General features: G+C 34.9%; 1 protein-coding gene across 15 annotated transcripts in view; it reads left to right on the top strand.

Moving 5' to 3' along the window:
- The window catches only part of HLTF (helicase like transcription factor), a 98,468-nt gene extending 85,001 nt beyond the window's left edge, over nucleotides 1-13,467 (top strand). For 4 of the 15 annotated variants that reach the window (XM_077991557.1, XM_077991559.1, XM_077991564.1 and 1 more), the window contains exons 19-26: nucleotides 1,964-2,088; nucleotides 2,901-3,091; nucleotides 4,414-4,539; nucleotides 4,866-4,978; nucleotides 5,336-5,516; nucleotides 8,616-8,696; nucleotides 11,228-11,399; nucleotides 12,241-13,467. In XM_077991557.1, coding sequence (XP_077847683.1) covers nucleotides 1,964-2,088; nucleotides 2,901-3,091; nucleotides 4,414-4,539; nucleotides 4,866-4,978; nucleotides 5,336-5,516; nucleotides 8,616-8,696; nucleotides 11,228-11,380 — 970 coding nt within the window. In that variant the 3' untranslated portion in view covers nucleotides 11,381-11,399; nucleotides 12,241-13,467. Of the gene's footprint in view, nucleotides 1-1,963; nucleotides 2,089-2,900; nucleotides 3,092-4,413; nucleotides 4,540-4,865; nucleotides 4,979-5,335; nucleotides 5,517-8,615; nucleotides 8,697-11,227 lie in introns of all 15 variants that reach the window. The other 11 variants (XM_077991563.1, XM_077991561.1, XM_077991565.1 and 8 more) reach the window with 3 other exon arrangements.
- Nucleotides 13,468-15,926: the final 2,459 nt, after the last annotated feature.

Below are 15,926 nucleotides of genomic sequence, written 5' to 3'. Positions count from 1 at the left end.
TACTAGCAGCAGATTCATGTATAGCACTTAATATATTCCAGGCACTATTTTAAATACTTCACATGTGTTAAATTAAATAATAGTAGTTGTATGAGGTAGGTACTTTTACAGTGCCACTATTACGACTGAGGAAGCTCAAGACATAGGTTAAGCAGCCTGTCCAAGGTTACATAATTAAATTGGCACAGCCAAGTTTTTAATTCATGACCAGCTAGCTCTAAAAATTTGTACTCCAAGTCGTTAGGCTGTATTTCTTCTGTTGCCTTAAAATACTTAAATATCAGATGGCCTGGTTATATAATTTTTGGATCGCCCATTTCCTTAAGAATCTACATTGTCTTTTTTTTTTTTTTTTTTTTTTTTTTTTGAGACGGAGTCTCGCTCTGTCGCCCAGGCTGGAGTGCAGTGGCCGGTTCCCAGCTCACTGCAAGCTCCGCCTCCCGGGTTCACGCCATTCTCCTGCCTCAGCCTCCCGAGTAGCTGGGACTACAGGCGCCCACAACCGCGCCCGGCTAATTTTTTGTATTTTTAGTAGAGACGGGGTTTCACCGTGGTCTCGATCTCCTGACCTTGTGATCCGCCCGCCTCGGCCTCCCAAAGTGCTGGGATTACAGGCGTGAGCCACCGCGCCCGGCCAAGAATCTACATTGTCATTGTACCACTGTATTTTGTATAGAATGTTTCTGTGGGGAAGCCTGGTTTGTTTGTTTTTTTCCTCTAAAGTTCAACAACTTCTCTGTTGACTTTCCCTGGGACATGTGATACTATTTAAATCTTTAGATTCCAGGCTTTTCCCCTCTTCTTTTTCCTGGAAAGCTTTCTTTAAATATTGTTTTCTGCTCCATTATTTTATTTCTCTCTGTGTATGTTAGATGTCTTTTAGCTGCGTTCCATAGGTATCATTTTATTTCTGAACTTTTACATTTTTGTGTTTAATCTTGATTTTCTCAATCCTGTTTCCTACATCCTTTTTCTATGTTTTTATCAGTGACTAGTCTTTTTTTATATTGGCTTATATTGGTTTCAGTGTGACTTTCATTTCTCTGATGATTCACTATTTTCTTTCACTTTCTTGAGCCATACCAGCTCATCTTTCAGCTCTTTATGTTCTCTTGCCATATTTTTTCAAAGCTCTTTTTCTCTTTTTTTTTTTTTTTTGGAGGAATTGTTTTATTGAGTGGTGTTAAATTGTGACAGTATCTTTAGTCATAATTTTTATTTGCTCTGTGGCAACATTTTTCTGCTGAGTTTTCTTTCACTGCCATGTGTTCCCTACCTTTGCTCTCTGCTGATTATTACTTATATTTGAATATCTTGAGTTCTTCTTGGACTAGCTGCTTGCTAGTCTAGATGTACGTAAAGGGAAAGGTCATAATCATGTCCCAGACCAGCAGGAAATAACCCAATTTACTTAAGAGTCAGGGTTACATGTTGAGTTACTTTAGGTTTTATTAGTACACATAAATAGAGATCAGAAACTTTAGGGGTGCTTGGAGTGTAGAGTGCTGTGCCCATAGTCTTTTTTTGAAAAACACAGCGCATCTGTATGTTTCTGTGTTCAGTTTACCTTCCCTCTTTTTTGATAAAAATTTCTCCAGGGAAGCTCAAGTCACCAAGCATGCACCCTGTTCCTGTTTCTGCACATGAGAGGTATTGATTTTCTCCTCAGGGCATGCCATCCATTTTAAAGAATTATGTTTTGGCAGCTCTGTTTGAGATCTGCAGTCATCTCTCTCAGCATCTTCCTATCTGACTTATACTGCAATTGGCAACCATTTCTCATATATTGTGCCTTATTGTTAAAGATCTCTCCTGATTTTATTAGAGTTTGTTTTTCTGTTTTTCATTCTTGTTTTGGAGTAATTTCTAGAGAAGAAAAGAACAATGCCATTTTACGCTGCTGTTTTAGAATAGGAAGTTATTGTTTAGCGGACTTAGTAATATTTGACATTTTAATCTCTAGGTATTTTAATGAAGGGACTGTCTTGGCACATTATGCAGATGTCCTGGGTCTTTTGCTTAGATTGCGGCAAATTTGTTGCCATACTTACCTTCTTACAAATGCAGTGTCTTCCAGTGGCCCCTCAGGTAGGTAAATTTGATTGCTTCATATCATTGTTATTTGTCAGAGATACTTAGATAAGAATGATCAATTTTTTTTTTTTTTTTTTTTTGAGACGGAGTCTCGCTCTGTCGCCCAGGCTGGAGTGCAGTGGCCGGATCTCAGCTCACTGCAAGCTCCGCCTCCCGGGTTTACGCCGTTCTCCTGCCTCAGCCTCCCGAGTAGCTGGGACTACAGGCGCCCGCCACCTCGCCCGGCTAAGTTTTTTTTTTTTATTTTTTAGTAGAGACGGGGTTTCACCGTGTCAGCCAGGATGGTCTCGATCTCCTGACCTCGTGATCCGCCCGTCTCGGCCTCCCAAAGTGCTGGGATTACAGGCTTGAGCCACCGCGCCTGGCCCAGAATGATCAATTTTTTTTATGTAGCATACATTTAGTTTGTTATTTTGTTCTGTCAAATGGAGATTGCTTTTAGTGTGAGACTCAGCTAGGAATATATTCAATAATTTTTTTTACCAGTGAAATGGAATTATAATGAGGTCTTTCCAGGAATTCCAGTGATAGATACCCTTTGATGAAAGATTCATATTGGATCTGCCTTTTATTGTGTGCTGGTATGTCACTATCATGTTATAATGATGCTTCTCTATGAGGTATATTACGTGAGTTGGCTACTATTTTGGCTTCTGAATGTTTCTTAAATTTCAAATTTAAATTATGCTTTTTGCCTGTGACAGAAAATGATGAGAGACTTTCCCTACTGGCAAGCGAAACTTTTCCTTATATAAGGTAGATTAACTTGTCATATTACAAACCTTGCTCTGACATTAATTTTTCAGCCTTTTCTCTAGGAAATGATACACCTGAAGAACTGAGAAAGAAGTTAATAAGGAAGATGAAGTTAATTCTGAGCTCAGGTTCAGATGAAGAATGTGCAATTTGCCTGGATTCTTTAACAGTTCCTGTGATAACACATTGTGCACATGTATTTTGTAAACCCTGTATTTGCCAAGTCATTCAGAATGAGCAGGTTAGTTTTTTGCTCAGTAGAGGTTCAGTGTTTGATAGGGTAGTGTACCTGTCTTTAATAAAAGATAATATATGGAGTTTTACAATTGGATTTAATAATACACCTTTGATAGTTAATTATTCCAGTATTTTAATAAGTGATATATTTCTCCTAATGCAACACTTTCAACATAAAAAGATGTTCACAATCAATATCTTAATTCCACTAACTGTTTATATCATTGCTGTTCAATAAATGGATTGATAAAGTGAGACACAAAGGTAATTTTAAGTTTTCTAGTAGTCATACTCTTAAGTAAAAAGAAACATTAAGCTAATTTTAATACATTTGTATTTAACCCAGTATATCTAAAATATAAAAAGTATTAATGTGATGTGCTTTTTGCAAAAAACTAAATCTTCAGAATTTGGTGGTAGTGTATACTTATAGCACACCTCAATTTGGCTTAGCCACATTTCAAGGACTTAATTGCCCCATGTGATTATTGGCTATTGTGTTGGATAAGGTAGGTCTAGATTCTTTTGTGTGGTTGAATTTTTTTGAAGTAGACTAGTTTGTTAAGCAGTCATTCAGCTAGGGTAGAATTTTTTTAAACATTTTAAATTGATATATGTAGAAAAAATGTATAAATTCATGATTAAATAGCTCAGTGAATTATCATGAAGTAAATATATTCCTGTATCTACTGCCTAGGTCCCCTTGTGGCCCCTCCCAATCATTTACCCTCTCCCTCTTCCCCAAAAGTAACCCCATTGTACTGACTTTTAAATAATTTTACCTTCAGAATTATTTTATTGTAATGGTGTTTTATATATAGTTATTTAAGATATTTTATTAGCAAGTTCAAATGGGTACAACAGATGTTGCTTTGGAATGAACTTGATAGGATTTAACAGATCCTAGTAGCTTTATAAGCTGTTATTAGCTTTATAAGCTTAATAGCTTTATAAGCCATTAAGATGGATTTTTTTTTTTAAGAATAGTACTAAATAGTGTAGCTCTATTGTATTTAGGTTCAATAAACTGTTATTCATGACTTTTTTTTAAACTTGCTTACAAACGTTATAATGTTTAGTTTCTTGCTGTTGCTTCTAGCTAGTCCAGATCACATATGTTTGCTCCCTCCTTTACCCATTCTACTTATCACATGTCTGGAATTCAGCAGGTTCAGATGTCTCTTAAATGGATGAAATCTATTAAAAGGTTTAATAAAATGTTAGCTATAAGAGATACAGATTTTAGCATACATTTAAAAATTTTTAGGCATATTTATATTTGTTCTTCTGTTAAGTGTTGCTCATACTTTTTTCTTTCTTATATAGCCACATGCTAAATGCCCTTTATGCAGAAATGATATACATGAAGATAATTTATTAGAATGTCCTCCAGAAGAATTAGCATGTGACAGTGAGAAAAAGTCTGATATGGAATGGACATCCAGTTCAAAGGTAGAGTACTCAGGTGCAAATATTTGAGTATTTGTTTAACCTTTATATAAGGAAATATACACAGTATATCAAAATCATAATTCTGCTTTCATTCCTGTCATTTTAGTATTCTGTTGTTGACCACTGTTTATTCTTAGTGGTGAATTTGAGAGGAAATAGAATGGGTTCAGATTATTATAGTGTTCTTTCAGTCTTAATTCTTTGTTTTAAATGAGTAGTCTTTTGCATTTTAGGGAAATAATATTTCAGGACTTTATGATAAAAACTTTCAGACTAATTTTACTGATTTAAAATGGAATCTAACGGACATCTTAATATTTTTTCAGATTAATGCGCTAATGCACGCATTGACTGACTTAAGAAAGAAGAATCCCAACATAAAAAGTTTGGTTGTTTCTCAGTTTACAACATTCCTGTCTTTAATAGAAATACCACTTAAGTAAGTTCCACGGTGTTTTTCACTTTCAGTAAAAGGATTTTATATGATTGTATTGATTTGAATAGCAAAAAAAAAATAAAAAGCTTATTTCTTTTGCCAGTTTTAGTCATTTTATCTGAAAGATACTGAGAGTCACAATAGAGAATACTTCCTGGCAGCACAGGAGTTTAAAGATTAAGTCCTGAATTTATCAGAAAATGACTGACTGCAGTGTCTAGCATATTAATAAGTGTTCAGTAAACATTTGTTAACATAAATGAGTGAAAGACTTTATTGAAGAGATTTGTGGTTACTTAACTCTGTTTTATTTTTATAATGATAGTGTTTGTTGCTTGTTTCTTTTCTTCCCCCATTAAGAGCCTCTGGATTTGTGTTTACTCGTTTGGATGGTTCCATGGCCCAAAAGAAAAGAGTTGAATCAATTCAGTGTTTTCAAAACACTGAAGCAGGATCTCCAACTATAATGCTTCTGTCCTTAAAAGCAGGTGGAGTTGGTTTGAATCTGTCTGCAGCTTCTCGAGTGTTTTTAATGGATCCAGTAAGTAGTTTTGTAAATTTTTTCAGAACCTTAGTACTTCTTTCAAAAAAATAGACAAAAAAAAAGTGGTAAATACCTTCATAGTTATAATTAACTGTGAATATTCTTAGGCAAACTTTAGAAATAGATAACAAAAACTTAGTAAATGTAGATTAAGAGCTTTCTCTTAAGCACTTTACTGAAATCCTCACAACATCCTTATGAGGTAGATAACCATTATTAAATGCTGTGTTTTGGCCAGGCGCTGTGGCGCATGCCTGTAATCCCAGCAATTTGGGAGGCCAAGGTGAATGGATTGCCTGAGCTCAGGAGTTTGAGAGCAGCCTGGGCAACATGGCAACATGGCAAAACCCCATCTCTACAAAAAAAAAAGTACCAGAAAAGTTACTCGGGTGTGGTGGTGTGTGCTTGTAGTCCCAGCTACTTGCTGGGCTGAGTCGGAAAGACTGATTGCTTGAGCCCAGGAGGTTGAAGTTTCAGTGAGCCATGTTCCTGTCACTGCACTCCAGCCTGGGTGACAGAACAAGAACCCGTCTCTGAAAGAAAAAAAAGAAAAAAAAAGCTCTGTTTTACTGAAGAGGCAACTGAAGCACAGAAAAGTAAATAATGTGCCCAGTATCACACAGTTTAATGGGCAAAACCAGAATCATAGTCCATGTATTTAAGTACTATTATGCTATGCTATTCTACTTTTCTTCTATAATAAATCTTTATTAACCATAATGCTTTTTAGGGTAGTGGTTCATTCAGCTGACAAATAATGAGATCCTGCTTTGTGTCAGTTGTTATAGGCACTGGGAATCTAATTATAAACAAGATAGACAAAATGACTACCATCATGGTTCTAGTGGTCTTAAGCTTTAATGTGCATACAAATTAGGTAAATGCAATTTCTTTTGCATTTAACTTAGAGACTTAGGCGTTCTAGGATTAGACTCAGGAAGCTGCATTTTTAGCATATCATAGGTGATTCAGGTATAGGTGGTCTAGGATCACAATTTGAGAAACAAATGGTCATTAATGGAATGTTCTGAGTACATTTTAATGCCTAATACAGTGCAGTCACTTGTGGTTGTGTGTAGTACAGGCATAAGGGTAGAACAGAGGCTAAAATTCACTTTGAACTTGACTCACCAAGCTGTGTCACCTGGACCTGCTTTCACATAGGAACATGTTTTTCTACATGTACAGAGGGGCTGTTTGGCTTGAAAGGACCTTGGACTAATTCAGTTTCTAATTTGCACTAGGTACTATGTGGGCTAGAGGCAACCTTTGCTGTTTCTGTGCATTCAGACTTAAGATTTGTGGTTGTAGCTTGTTGCCTGAAACTCAGAAGATTTTTAACATGTAGAAATTCTACTGAGATACAAATTTTAGTTACTTGGGTGAGGCTACCTTGTTGATGCATATATGTTTACTGAGGCTTCCTTTTTCCTCCCTCCACTGAGGGTATCCTTCTCAGTAAGATTGGGTATCCTCAGCAAGATTATAACTCGGGTCATCATACTTAGGCCTTCATGGGTGAATATCGTGGATATGGTATGGTCTGTTGTATTTCCCCCTTTTTCTTTTTTTTTTGAGATGGAGTTTTGCTCTGTCGCCCATGCTGGAGTGTTGTGGCGCGATCTTGGCTCACTGCAACTTACATCTCCTGGGTTCAAGCAGTTCTCTGCCTCAGTCTCCTGAGTAGCTGGGATTACAGGCACCTGCCACCATGCCTGGCTAATTTTTGTATTTTTAGTAGAGATGGGGTTTTACCATGTTGGCCAGGCTGATCTTGAACTCCTGACCTCGTGATCCACCTGCCTTGGCCTCCCAGAGTGCTGGGATTACAGGCGTGAGCCACTGCACCCGGCCGGTCTGTTGTATTTTCTTTAGTACTGTGGATAAAGTTTTAAACCTTTGTTGCAGTATTTTATGGCTACTATACAAAAATATAGTATATCGCGCCACTGTACTCCAGCCTGGTTACAGAGCAAGACTCCATCTCAAAAAAAAAAAAAAAAAAAAAAAAAACACTTGTAGTTTTAATTTAAAATTTAATGATCCTTATCCAAACAATTCATGATTCATGATACTATTTAAAAACCACTTACCAGAGTTCTGTATCTTTTTGGTTATTCTTCCCTTTTCATTGTTGCACCATTTTATTCTTTTTTTTTTTTTTTTTTTTTTTTTGAGATGGAGTCTCACTCTGTCACCCAGGCTGGAGTGCAGTGGCGTGATCTCGGCTCACTGCAAGCTCCGCCTCCCAGGTTCACGCCATTCTCCTGCCTCAGCCTCCCGAGTAGCTGGGACTACAGGTGCCCGCCACCACGCCCGGCTAATTTTTTTTGTATTTTTAGTAGAGACGGGGTTTCACCATGTTAGCCAGGATAGTCTCGATCTCCTGACTTCGTGATCCGCCTGTCTCAGCCTCCCAAAGTGCTGGGATTACAGGCGTGAGCCACTGCACCCAGCCCATCATTTTATTCGTTAGCTTAAAACAATTCTCATGATCAGGTCTGTGTTAATTAGCTAATGGTACTTTTTTTAGCTCAGCTTTAAAGTCAAACTAACTTCAAATACTGATACAGAAAATTGCATCAAAAAAACAATTTTTAGGACTTCTGACTCTTAAAACCCTTTTTTAATACTTTTATTTCATGAACAGAGGAAAGTGCAAGAAAACCAGAAAAGGGGGAGAAAACTTTTTTATAAATAGGCCCAAGAATTGCATCTTTTCTCATATAAATTAAGTCACCTAAGAGGATGTATAAACTTTTTCTGCTGTTAAGCACACATAGATTCTTTTAAAAATGAAAAAAAAAAAAAAAAACCCAGAAATTGATTAATCAACAAATACTTATTTTGGGTGCTAACACATATGTTGGGCCCTGTATTAGGTATTAGAAGTAGTAGTATGGGGAGGATGCCTGTTATCATAGTGATTGGGAGGGTGGATTTTTCTCCCACAATATTTGTGATGTTAGTATCTGACTTCAGGCAGAAAACTTTCAGTCAGAAAAAGATGAATGAATACTAGTGAAATGAAAGGACAAATGCAAAACACTCAAAGATCAGGGCAGTAATAAAGCAACTCATCCATGTTCTTGTTAGGCCTGGAATCCTGCTGCTGAAGATCAGTGCTTTGACAGATGCCATAGACTTGGCCAGAAGCAAGAAGTTATCATCACAAAAGTGAGTTTTTAAACAAACTATTTTAAGACTAGGTTGATATGATTTTTACAATTAAGTAATGCACAAATACATTATTATAATGATTCAGTGGAATTATGCAGAGCAAAATATACACCTTTTTCCTCCTTCAATAATTTAATATATGCTGTTTAAGGGCCCTTTCTCTGTACATACATTTATGTTTATGTGTACATCTCCTTAAAAACATTCTTTTAAAGATAAATAGATTATACTTTATTCTACAACATACTTGTTTCCGTTAAAACTGTACATTGGAGACTACTTCAGAAGTACATTTAGATGAACACATTTTTAAAAATAGTGGTAAAATACAAAATTTACCATTTTGAAGTATACAGTTTAGATGCATTAAGTACACTCATGTTGTTATGCAACAGCCATCACAATCATCTATCTCCAGAACTTTTTCATCATCTCAAACTGAAACTATGTATCCATTAAATAGTAACTTCTCATTCCTCTCCCCCAGCTCCTGGCAACTACCATTCTACTTTCTTTGAATTTGACTACTCTGCAAAACCTTATAGATACATCATAACGTATTTAACCCATTAAGTTTTTTCTAATAAAAACAGTGCCATAATGAGCATTATTATATATAAATCTTTGCACATAGATGCAAGTAATTCTTTGGGATAAGTTAAGAAAACTAGAATTTTGGATTTAGAATTTTTATTAACTATCAAGTTGGTTTCAAAATAGGATTTATATTAAAATTGTTAATTTATGCTTCTGTGGCCAAAAAAGTGCTGTTCTAATTTGCATTTACCTAAAACCTTGAGTATATTTCACATATCTTGTTTATTAACATTTTTTCCGTGAATTATTTGTATCTTCTGTCCAGTGCTCATAGTTATGGTGCAAATAGTTTTATAGTATAAAGGACTCCCTGATACAGTCTGACTTTAAATCTTCTGTTTATGTATGTTAAAAATGGTTTATCCCATACTCTTCCTTGTCTTAAAACTGCATTTTTTGGTCATGAAAAAGCTTTAAAATTTTTATGATTTAAAACATCAGCCTTTTTTTATACGTTCTAGGTTTTAAGGTCTTACCTAGGACAGAAGGCTTTATTTTCACATTTTTTCAACTATTCTGTATTTACTTATGGTTCTTTTGGAAGGTTTTATTTTTTGTTTTATGATTTGTGACATGAGTCTAAGCTTATTCTTTGATCAGATGAAGAACAATTTGTTCTGTCACATCATATCATTTTTTTATTTGAAAATTCCAACTTTTTCCCTACTAGTGTGAAATGTCACTTTTATCATAACCTAATTTATATATATTACTTGGGTCTTTTTCTAGACTATTCTATTCTGTTGATCTCTTTTCCTTTTCTTAGGGCAGTATTACTCTTATCACAACTATGGTTTCCTAAAGTAAGTTTTGATATCTGATAGGGTAAAATATTCTGATTACCCTTTTTGAAAATTGTATTGGTGGTTATTATTATTACTCTTGAATTGAACTTTAGATTTTGGTTATAAAATCCCATTTAAGATATCTTGTTTGAGATTTATTGAATTTATTATTACTTTTGAGAACTATCTTTCTTTATAAATAAGGAATGTTTCTATACAGGAACATAGTATCTCTTCTCCATTTATGTAGATCTTTTATGTATTTCAGTAAAATTTTATTATATAACTTTAGTTACGGCAGTAATTGGGACTTCTTAAATAATGTTAAATAGTAGCAGATAGTGACCATTCTTCACTTGTTTCTGTTTTGTTGAGAATACATTTATTGTTTCACATTAAATATGTAAGGTTGAGACATTCATTCGTAGTTAGGGTATTTTAAAATCAAGTTTTTATCAGGAATGAGATGATCATGTTTTATTTTTCTCTTTGTTAGTGTTATGAATTATACTAAAGATTCATTCTTGAATTTCTGGAAATGGCTTTTTTTTTTTTTTTTTTGAGATGGAGTCTCGCTCTGTCACCCAGGCTGGAGTACAGTGGTGTGATCTCAGCTCACTGCAAGCTCCACCTTCCGGGTTCACACCATTCTCCTGCCTCAGCCTCCCAAGTAGCTGGGACTACAGGCGCCCTCCTCCACGCCCAGCTAATTTTTTCTGTTTTTTAGTAGAGACGGGGTTTCACTGTGTTAGGCAGGATGGTCTCGATCTCCTGACCTCATGATCCACCCACCTCGACCTCCCAAAGTGCTGGGATTACAGGTGTGAGCCACTGCGCCCGGCCAGAGTGGCCTTTTTAATATAATGCTGAAGTCATTTTTCCAGAGTTGCCTATATAGTTTGCTTTTTTTATCCTTTCTTTTTTGCTTTGCTTATCTCATGATCTGTAACTTCTATTCGTACAGCCATATTCTTTATATAAGAAAACCATATTGGGTAAAGAAAGCAAAACTCAGTTCTATTAAAGAGTTATTATAGTTTGGTGCAAAAGCAATTGCGGTTTTTGCCATTAGGCAAATTGTTCATTTAGTTTTTTTATGCCTTAAAAACTACTTAACCAATTTAACATTTTTTTTTCTTTTTAAAGTTCATTGTAAAGGACTCTGTTGAAGAAAATATGCTGAAAATACAAAACAAAAAGAGAGAACTTGCAGCAGGAGCCTTTGGAACTAAAAAACCAAATGCTGACGAAATGAAACAAGCCAAAATTAATGAAATCAGAACATTAATTGATTTATAATTTGTGGGATTTTAGTAAGGTCAGTTTGATTGGATACTTAAGTTTTAGAAATGAGAAAAATACAGTTTTAGAAATGAGATCTAGAGAACATGTCTTCTAAAAGGGGCATATTGTTTTATATTAGTGAAGAGGTATTACTGACACAATTTCTTCTATATACGAACCTATTTTTAATGAAACTTCAAATAGCAATAAGTTCTCTTATATACTGTGGCCTAAAATAATTTTTTGAGAAAAAAGGTTACTTTGTTATTTAGCTTTTCATAGCATCTATGCTGAGTATTTTCATATATCTTCCAAGTACTCAGCTTTTTCGTATTTCAAATAAGGTCAGACCTTTTATACTTTTGACCAAATAGTTATTTTCTATGTTGGACACTTAGTTATTTACCAAAGCCTCCAATTTGTGATGCAGTGTTTGTAGTCCTTGCAAACAATATATACAGACCATACAAGAATTAATTTTATTGGGCTTTCAAAAACCGTATTTGCATTCCAGAACCAAATCTTAAATGAGACCAAAGTCCAGGTTAGCACAGGTTTTTATTTTTCCTACAGCTACATTGAGATATAATTCACATACGTGACTTGGAGTTTTATGTTCATGAAAAAATTAGGGATTATGTTAAGAGTACTATTTTTTCCATTTTAGTTAAGTAGTACTACACTCATTGTTTAAATGTAACTTGCTGTGTCTAGGGTGTAAATATAGTCTGTGGGAGTGAGAGGCAAACCAATCCTACCCAATTTGATTTGAATATTTTAAATTATGGAACTGCTAAATAGATATTTCTATAAATAGGTAATTTTTATTTATGTAGCTTTTTTTGGAAGTAACTTTATAAATTTTTATAATTCAGAAGACTACTATATGTGAGAGGCGTGATATCTGGATGGAAGTTGGGCTGGATGATCTCCAAAGTCGTTTCAACTCTTAAAGACATCTTAATCCTGAATGTAAAAAATTGTTGTGTTTAGAATCAGAATTTAATTTTGAACTTAAGTAATTCATCCTTACATCTATCCGTAGAGACTATCTTTTTTTTTTTTTTTACTTTTTTGTTAATAAGCAAACTTATTTGCTGCAGAATTCTGGGTTGACTCCTGAGCATATTTAAAACAAACAAGCTAGAAATTTAGCAGTCAGATTAGGTAGGTGGTTTTATTTCAAAGGGAAACTTTAATCCAAAGATTAATTACTCTAACAAGAGAAGCTTCATGTTTGATGATACAGATGTAAGAATACCTGAGACTTTACTTGGAGTGTTGGAAGTGATTTGATAGAAAGATGAGATCAGAGACAATGTTGTGTTATAGGGCGCACATTGAAGGTATATGCCAAATCTCTCACCATCTAAGTCCTTTTCTCCCTGTGCCCTGTTTTTTTGCTCAAAGGGAACAGTGAATTAGCCAGCTAGAATCTTCCTGGTCCCTTTTTGAGGCGGTAGCAGGTAAGGAACGGGCTGATTTTCATCAAAACCAAGACCTTTCTACAGGGATGATAGTGGAATAATAATTTGGGATTAGCCCACTGGCATTAGGAGCAGTAGGGAAGTTACCTGGTAGATCAAGCATTACACACAAAAAAATCAAGTTGATCAGAGTATGGGTTCTCCATATAGCAATACTTCAGTGAGATTAAGTATAAACAGTTTTTGGCAAAAAACAACACAATCTACTCTTCCTGCTTACAAAGACAAAGCCTTACAAACTCACTGTGAAGGTAAAGGGAGGACAGCTTACTTCTTTGCCCAGATATTTACAAAGTTGTTTTTAAAACACACTCATAAGTTTGGCAATTTGTTTAAAAAATGTCTTGTTTTGTACAGTTCTGTTAGATGTTGTTAAATTTTAAAAAGTTTAATTAAAAAAATTTAATTTGTCCTTCCTAAGAAGGATAAATATATAAAAAAGCCACTGGAACGTAAACTTCCTATTATGCTATGCTGTTTTATTATTACATAGAAAAATAACTTTAGAAAAATATTGAAGACATTGTATTACCAGTTGTGATTCAAACAATTTTGTGGTTAAAACTGGATTTTAAATTTAAAAATCAATAAAAATTTCAAATGTTTATTACCCTCCTTGGTGCCATAATTTTGACTTTATTTTCAAATAAAATAAATCCTTCATTAATAGTGACCTTTCTATGCAAGTGTTACGTTTTTATTGAGAGTACACGAAGATTACTGTAACAGAATAATGTACTCATATCCTACCTTTATTTTACTCAATTTAACTGGCTGAAATTCTTGTTCAGAAATCAGAGTGCTTATTTAAAATGGCTTGATCTAAAAACATTGGTCCCAATTAATTTCCTCATCTGGAAGAAAAAAAGGAGTTGTGATAATACCTATATACACACAGATAGCACTCTGAATCACTGTATATTTTGTCCTTAAAATTACAGCTCTAGAATTGGAAACAGAAACTAACCACATGCAGTTTGTTACCAGTGAGTACTAATGAAATTATCTTCGGCAGTGTGTGCTGTTTTGGGGAATGGCAAATACATTGCTGTATTTTTTTCTTGTTTTATTTATAGTACTTGCCAAGATTTATGCATTAGCATTTGGATGAGCTTCATTAAAAATATAAGGGCACATTTGATGTTTGGCTTATAACAACTCAAATGTTTAACCTCAAGTTTTTAACACATTAACTTCAAAATATCTGCAAAATGTGTTATACAGCAGGACAATATGGGTATAAGGAGAATTAAGGTAAATATTTACTTTATGTTCCACCATGGAGCTAATCTCCAAAGGCGTGGATTTGACCTCTGTTGTGGGTAAGTTTGTCTTAAAATCAAAGGTCATACCTACCATTGCAAGGGGATAAATATATATGGATCACCTCTGCAAATATAAATCTTGTTACTGTTGCCTTTTTATACATTTTACTAAGTTACTGTTGAGTTTGAGTTACTGTTGCTTTATACATACTAGTAACCCTTAGTATTCTGGACTCCCTAGAAAAGATTTTCCAATATTTGTATAGCTTTATATGGAAAAGTTAATACTTCACCTTAAGACATAGATCATAGAAGGAAAAGAATGTTTAGTTCAGTGACTTTCTAGCCAAATAACTGAACAGCATTATATGCTATGTCTTATGGCAAGCTTGTCATTCTTTCTGATTCCAAAAGTTAATAGCCTTCACTACTTATTTGAAATTTAAAAATTGGCTGGGCGCAGTGGCTCCCGCCTGTAATCCCGGCACTTTGGGAGGACAAAGTGGGTGGATCACGAGGTCGAGATTTGAGACCATCCTGGCAATGTGGTGAAACCCTGTCTCTACTAAAAATACAAAAATTAGCTGGGTATGGTGGTATGTGCCCATAGTCCCAGCTACTCAGAAGGCTGAGGTAGGAGAATCTCTTGAATCCAGGAGGCAGAGGTTGCAGTGAGCGGAGATTGCGCCACTGCACTCCAGCCTGGTGACGGAGCAAGACTCCGTCTCAAAAAAAAAAAAAAAAAAAAAAAATTAAAAGTTATGTCAGCTTTTCACCTTAGAGCTTCATTATGCTACTGTGTAAAAATTAGAGAATGAACAGGGTAGTAAATAGAAAAAACGCTGAATGCATATTGAATGTCCACAAAAATAAGACATTTTTTATCTGAAGACTGTGTTTCTGTTAATCTTAACCAGGGACTCGGAAGCCAGAAAGACCTCCGACTAGCTAAAATTATTTTGAGAAGTCTCTGTGCCACAGCACCTGACACATGTAGGCACTTCAGTCAGTCTTCGGTAAATGCTTCATTGTACTTGAAGATCAATAGTGACTCATTCTTCACCAGTCCAAATAGCTAGTTTATTTTCAGAAGTCATTTATCATTTAATATTTTATAACTCTAGGTAAAGCCTCAGGTTCTTCTTGAGCTCCTATGGTAACAGCCTTCAAGGTGGCCCCAACCATTCTTGACTTAAGCTGTCTATATGCTTGTATGTTAATTCACATCAATATGAGTAAGGAGGGTGACCTTGAAGGCTAAGTCACAAAAGCTATGCAGCTTTTGCCCAATCAAACCTCTAAAGTTTCTTCCTGTCATGGTTAACTGTCCTGTTTTCTTCCATAGAATCATTTCTGACCACTCATTTTAGTTTTAAAAGGTCATCTTGGATCCTACCCTTCTTTAGCTTGCCATCTCTTACAACCTAGGATGATCTATAAATTTAATAAATACGCTTTTCCATTCCATCATTTTAAATCATTGATACAACACTAGTAGTGATGTACTGATTCTGACAGTTAGGAATAACTTTAAAGGTTAAAATATTCTAAAGAGCTAAATACCCATAATAGGGAGGTGCAGTATGAATGACACGATGTAAGTTTGATCTCAGTTTGTTCTGTCAGATCCATCACCATCACAGAAAAACAATTAGATTGAAATCATAGATACCAGTTTTTAAAGCATATATCCCAATGTTAAGCTACACTTTTTTAAGACTATGACAAATTCCAAAAATTATGAAAAATTCCCTAATAGATTTGTTCAAGGGTGTGGTAAGATTCCTTAATTTAATTCAACAACCAAGA

This window comes from Macaca mulatta, chromosome 2 (genome assembly GCF_049350105.2).
Source record: "Macaca mulatta isolate MMU2019108-1 chromosome 2, T2T-MMU8v2.0, whole genome shotgun sequence".
NCBI classification, from domain to species: Eukaryota; Metazoa; Chordata; class Mammalia; order Primates; family Cercopithecidae; genus Macaca; species Macaca mulatta.
Note: the sequence above shows the minus strand (reverse complement) of the source record. Positions and strands in the feature narration are given on the sequence as shown.